Source organism: Seriola aureovittata, chromosome 4, assembly GCF_021018895.1.
Source record: "Seriola aureovittata isolate HTS-2021-v1 ecotype China chromosome 4, ASM2101889v1, whole genome shotgun sequence".
In the NCBI taxonomy this organism is placed as follows: Eukaryota; Metazoa; Chordata; class Actinopteri; order Carangiformes; family Carangidae; genus Seriola; species Seriola aureovittata.
This window is the reverse complement of record NC_079367.1, coordinates 12,488,911-12,495,617: the sequence shown is the minus strand read 5'-3', so window position 1 is coordinate 12,495,617 and position 6,707 is coordinate 12,488,911. Positions and strand designations below refer to the sequence as shown.

The following is a 6,707-nucleotide window of genomic DNA, read 5'->3' as shown; positions in this document are numbered from 1 at the left end:
ACAACAGTTTCTTAATATGCATCACACTGTTGTTGACACAGCTGTCAGCTTTGTGATAACATCCACCATCCATCTATCATCACACTTGACAACTCACCAACCTGTACTGCTCTTCTACAATTCATCTACACACTTAATGATGTACTCGTCATATTTTCCAAACAGTTGGATCTCAGTGGGTATCGGTGTTAAACATTTAGGCCTTCTACCTTAGCAAGCCATTAGGAGCGAAGCACAATCACAGCCCAACATAAGTAATAGTTATTTATATAATATCTTACATATGTTAGTGGACAAGATGATAAAAACACAAATCTTGTTGTTTCTCTGTCAGTGTGCAAATACTACAAGAGAAATGGTAATGGTAATATTGTCCCCACTTAACCACAGTTCTTGGTCCGGTCCATTTAGAGTGCACAGTCCTATTATTGTGTAAACATTATTAAAAAGGCTATAATTGCACATCCATATACAGTAAGATTAATTGCTCTGCAGTATAAATACTGTATATGCTTCAAAATGTATAAACCAAGTGGGCTTGTGTCTGTAAGTCCATACATGGAAGGAGTTTTTGAGCCAGGAGACTTTTGGAGCATATAAACTCAATGTGGGTTGTAGCACCTCTGTATTACAGTATACATCAACAAATTGCACTTTACCTCAAGCTTACAGCTCCATCTGCTGGTCAAAGAATGTTGTTGCTCTGCAGAGTGTTTCTACAACCGGTCCAGCTCAGATCCTTAGCCCACTGACCATCTCTGGTGACTCGCACCTTGACTGGGTCAAAAGTCCAGAAGCGCTGTTCTCTGAACAAGTACAGGCGTCCGCCTGGACGGGTCAGCACCCCATTGGTGCCCTGTGGTACCCCAGTCCAGTCTGTCAGCCTGCGGGGGTAGTAGGGCTCTTGGCGCAGTGTTTTGAGATTAAGCACAGAGTAGCGGGAGCCCTTGAAGAGGACCATGTGACCCAGAGGGGTGTAAAAGAAGGCACAGTCAGGGTGGCGAGGCAGCCCCAAATCACTGCTCTTCCTGGGGAAGCCGGGGTCCAGCACACTGTCCTTGTAGCGCCACATCCGCTTCCCTGCAGAGCAGGAGAGGAGGAGGATTTACAAAAAGCCAAAACTGAAAGTGGTGACAGAGTCAACAATTAAACATTACACCAAAGATCTCCACAAATTCATGCTGTACTTCAAATAACACTCACAGCCCAAATTCACTCTGCCACTTGCTGTTTAAGATACTAAGATATCTATGAAGATATAGAGATACAATAAGATCTGCTCTTTTAAAACTAAGATTTGACAGTTAGTAATTTTATCATGCTCCTTTATCCAAAGAACCTTGGAAAGAAATATTTTGAGGTTCAGTGTTTCGAGGAAATGCAGCCTGCTACTTATGACAAAGTGTCAGCAGTGTCTCTTTCAGTTCTCAGACAACAAAGGACAGAGAAGGGTAGCGATGATTTATGGAGTCTTAGCAGAGCGTCTGCATTTTACACAAAACTCTTTTGCATTTCACAGATAAGTGAATTGAGATAACGTCAGGTTTTTGGCATCAAAGTTAAACTTGGCAATAACTTCAAACACATTATTAGCCTCTAGCACAAAGGTGAAACTACTACAGCTGAGGCTTAAGTGCAGTATAGTGTCTATAAATAGCTCTTTCCTAGCTTTCCTATTTGAAAAGGCACAATAGAATCTATTTTGGGGCTTTAACAGATGTATGAAGTTGGCCATTAGGTTAGAGAATGTCTTTAAAAGGAAGTGTGAGTCACTTTAATGAGCTCAGTGAAGCAGCACCTTTAAAAAAATACCACTTGGAGTCCAGCGGGGAGAAGGTAGCAGCCTCGATGGCCGGAGGGAGGTCAGACCAGCGCTGACGGAGAGGCAGCGGGCCGCTCACTCTGCCTTCAGCTGATACTGTCCAGTACATACTGCCCCGAAACACCAGCACGGTGTTATTCTGGTCTGGATACACACACACAAAAAGCACAAGAGTAAATACATGTACCACGTCAAAGAAAGTTCATTCTTGATCTTGGCAATAGCAGTGTCACAAACTAATCTTAACCTGTTAGCTTTTTACAGAGGTCTCAACTGCATCTCATATTCCTCAGCATGCTCTCTTTATCATTTTGTTTCAATTCAAGTAATTTTACAGTTCAGCTGACAAAATACATTAATTGCGTTTGTCCACCAGTTTTAAAAAGATGAATATGATAACAGGATTCCCTCGTGTCTCTGCAGGATTTAGGTTTGTCAGTCAGATGTGACTGGCTGTTTCTTTTCAAACAATACTTCAATTGGACCTCACCCATTGTGATGGCATCAAAGATGCCCTGGCAGTAGAGAGGCTGGCCTGTGGTCTTCAGCTCTGTGGTCTCCCACTCCTGCAGCGTGGCGTGCAAAACCTGACCTGGCAACCTCACAGGGCGGTCACCTGACGGCTTACCTGAGGGCAAAAACAAAGCAACAAAACAATGAACTAAAAGGCATCAGACAAGGCCGTGAAAGATGAATCCATTTACTGCCATTGTCACTGTTATTATTACCCATAATAATTAAGTTATTCAGAGACTGCTATTTGAAACTCACAATAACCAAACAAAACTCTGAGGACAGTGTGTTAGAGACCAGTCTAATTTCTCATGCATGCCAAAAGCAATTTAAGTATTTTCTAAATTGGGCAGCAGCAGGAACAAATTGAAAGACAAACAGTGGAGACTTCTCCCAAAGCAGGATTCAGATAATGTTTACATTTAAATTGTCTGTCACAGGATGTGGCTGGGTTGATGTATACTGATGGATAACGACATACTGCACAGGAAATAAACAAAGGATTCAGAGAGAGCACGGACTGGAACATTAAACTTATTGAATTTTTTGCACCAAAACAACAACAAGCCACTGATTCTTTTTTTGTGCAGACTCCAGGCACATGAGATCAAAAGAATAAAGAACAGCCACAGCAGAACAAAAAGAAGAGTGCGACATACCAAAGCATAAGAGTAAATGATTGTGCTTTAGACATGATTACAGCCACTTTGTTTGCAAGGAGCTGAACAAACATTTGTGTAGGAGGTGGATAAAATCAGCACACCCAAGAACAGGAGGAAGACTGCAGGAAAAATAGATATACAAACCACAGTGGATAACACATGGACAGCTGCACATAATGTGTGTGTGTGTGTGTGTGTGTGTGTGTGTGTGTGTGTGTGTGTGTGTGTGTGTGTGTGTGTGTGTGTGTGTGTGTGTGTGTGTGTGTGTGTGTGTGTGTGTGTGTGTGTGTGTGAGAGAGTATACGAGCAGTGTGGTAAGATAAGAGCTGCACGCCTAAAACCTCTCTCCTTATTCCCTGTTTAAATTCATCAGTGAAGGAAAAGGTATTCAGATCTTGCAGTTAAGTGAAAGTATGTGAGTATTACTACCAAAATGTACTTACAGTATTTAAAGTACTAGTTTCAGCAGTTATTCTTTGGGAAATTCTTCTGTTTGCAGAATTTAAATCTTAAATCTTGCAGCTGATCCAGGTGCAGTAAATGTTAAAAAATGTACATATGGTTTGGAGATGATCATATGTTTTGTATGTATAAAATCTGAACCTGCAAAGTAACTAGTAACTAGCTGTGGAATAAAGTACCTCACAAGTACCTCAAAATATTATTCAAGGGTAGTACTTGAATAATAGTTTCTTTCTGCTGCTGTCTTTGATATACAGTCACACACAGTGGGATCTATATGTACTTGTTGTGCTGGAACTACAAGACAGAGGAAATGAAGTCAGTGATGAGTATTAAGGTTTGAAGCAGCTGTAATGGACGATGTGTGCAACATAATATTTTGTGTGAAAGATAAGTTATTTCCTCTTCTGAACCTATCATTAGAGTTTAGTTAAATATTATTCCTGTTCTTCATCTTTACTGTGAATTTTCAGCGTAAAGTAACTAAGTACGTTTACTCAAGTGCTGTACTTTAAAATACACTGGTGCAGATCAAACTGTGTAAGTTTATACAGTTGTTCAAATTAACTCCAACTAAACCAACTACAAAAGTAAAATGCTACTTCGGCATGAAAGTATTAGTAATTATAATAATCCAATAATATGAGATTTAACACTATACCATAACACTCACAGGGGTCATTTTCTGCACCGAGTACTTTTACCATCGATACTCTAAATACATTTTGCTAATAATACATATCTACTTTCACCTGAGTAACATTTTGAAGTACTTGAACTGGGGTGTTTTTACAGTGTGGTGTTGTTACTTTTACTTAAGGATCTGAATACTTCCTTCCACCACACTATATACTCTGTACATACATTGTCTCATAAGACAGAAACACCTCATGCGTCTTCTTGAATGTATGATGCTTTATGTGTTTTCATGTGTCTTGTCACAGAGCAAATCAGATCCAGATCACCTCTGGAGACTGACATATTCAGGCTGCCTCACATCTGCTTCCCATCACATCACAATGCCAACACCAAGCATGGTTGTCTCACACCCACCAACACACACACCCCCACACAACCCCCCCCCCCCACACACACACACACACACACACACACACACACACACCCCCACCCCACCCCACCCCACACACACACATACACAGACACACAAGCAATTTCATAGCGCCTGCAGTCCTGTCAGTTGCAGTTCTTGTCCATATCTGCCTGTGGAGCTGTTTGATGTTTACGTGGGAGCAGCTGCAGTCCACAGAAACTACTGCAACAGGGATGATATCAGTGTGTAAAGAAAAGCATGTTGCACATTGCTAAACTCGACCTGAGCGCCAGCTAAAGAATCCTGGAAGAACTTTTTGTTAAGCGATAAAAAGAAGAGTGAGCCGTCTTGGATTCTTTCTTTGAAGACTGATAAGCAAATGTTCCCAGGTTCAGCTTGCAGTGTAAAAACAAACCACAAGCAGCTCTATGAATAACTAAACACTAATCTATTTAACTCCTGCCTGGTAGTGTCAGTTTCTTTAATTGCAGTATCTATGGTCACATTATAAATCAAAGCGATGTGCCTTTGCCAGCAGAGTGGTCAGTTGCTGTTTTGTTTTTGTTTTTTAAATCCAGAGTGATAAAGGAGGCTCTGGGGAGAAAGGGCTGGCAAATACCATTTTAGGAAGCTGAGGCCAGGATACCTCCAGAGGCAGAGCAGATGGGACATTCTTCAGATATTAAACAGAAAATGCCAGCATCTGGATGTGGCCCGTCTGCACGCTTCTGTTTGAGCTGAATCTCAGGTTTCGACCTGAATTATCCAAATGATTGTGAGACTGTCCTGCAGCCATGGAAACATTCCTTGAGAAGGCGCTGGCCCTTTGCAGCTGCTTTACACCTGCGTTTCAGGGTCAAAGCAGGGAAAAGCCCTTCATGCATTGTGGTCGCATCTTGTAGATTCAAAGCACTGCACCATCATCAGAGGATGTCAGGTGGTTAACAAGCTGCTTTTGGTGCAAACAAGTTAAGACGACATGTTCTCGTGCAAATGTGGCTCAAATCAGTTTCTTAGCAGCAAGAAAAAAAAAAAACACATAAGAGAACTCTCCAAAGAGGCACATGTGGAAACCTGCCTAACACATGCCAGGATGACACACTCACAGTAAACAGAAACTTTACATTTGTCATACACAGAACATGTATGTAATGCTCCCACTCTCTGCACCAGCACCAGTAATCTATCACAGCAGAGCAGACAAAACTCCCAGGCAAACAGTGTGTGTAGTACAGCTGATAATAAAATAGAAAATAAGCCACTGAGTGAGAGAGTGTGTGTGTGTGTGTGTGTGTGTGTGTGTGTGTGTGTGAGAGAGAGTGAGTGTTGTTTTGACGTTCACACCACCTCTGCCGCCCTCACGTCCAAACCTACATCTCCCAGCAGCTATAGAACTGAAACTGATAGAACAGACTCTTCCTGCTGTTAAAGACTAAAAACACAAAGGCAGGATGTTGTTTGAGCTCTTTGTGATGAAGATTTGATTGTTTGTGTCTGCAGAATGTTGTCTGTTCTTTGTCTTGCTGTTCTAAATGACGTCTTTCAGTTAATCTCTTTCGTATCACATTCGTAGGTGTTTAGCTTCATTTCACTAGAATGTGTTGCTCACTTAAATGTACAAATGCATACAGCTAGGAAGATACTGATGGGCTTTCTGGATCAATTTTTATTTCTAGTTTTTGTCCAGGTTTGAATGACTTTATGGAGCTCTCAACAGGCTTGGCTATTCTGCTTCTTCTCATTCTGTGTTTGCAGCTGGTGGCCTTCAGGGCTGCCTCTCAGGCCGTTTCACAGCTCAGTGCCATGACTCCCGATTTAATGGGCCACAGAGCAAAAATGACTCTACTTCTGTGTTTCTTCAAAGACAGTCTGGTTTCATAACAAGTCAGTAATTCATGTAATTGGTTCTATGTATTCAAATAATAGTTCAGTCTAAACCACAGCCTCATTTCACCATCTTTAACTAAGCAGCCCTGAGGCCAGACAGTGAGACATTTGTCATCTGTCCACTAAAAAGTTTTTTTTTTCCAACCCCTCAAACTTTAAAGGACAAAACATCTTTGTGTGTTCAGTGAAGGTGCCATGTTTAACACTTCCCCTGACCTTGGGACCACACACTTTCCATTTAAGAAAGAAAACAGTTCACTTGAGTAGCTGTTGAGCTTCATTTTGAAAAGAATTTAAACTGTACAAGTGC

General features: G+C 41.4%; 1 protein-coding gene across 3 annotated transcripts in view; it reads right to left on the bottom strand.

The window, feature by feature from the left end:
• mmp28 (matrix metallopeptidase 28) overlaps positions 1-6,707 on the bottom strand; it is a 33,281-nt gene that overhangs the window by 14,799 nt on the left and 11,775 nt on the right. For 2 of the 3 annotated variants that reach the window (XM_056373762.1, XM_056373761.1), the window contains exons 6-8: positions 2,313-2,450; positions 1,799-1,966; positions 660-1,080 (exon numbers count right to left, since the gene is read on the bottom strand). In XM_056373762.1, coding sequence (XP_056229737.1) covers positions 686-1,080; positions 1,799-1,966; positions 2,313-2,450 — 701 coding nt within the window. In that variant the 3' untranslated portion in view covers positions 660-685. Of the gene's footprint in view, positions 1-251; positions 1,081-1,798; positions 1,967-2,312; positions 2,451-6,707 lie in introns of those variants that run through there. The other variant, XM_056373760.1, reaches the window with a different exon arrangement.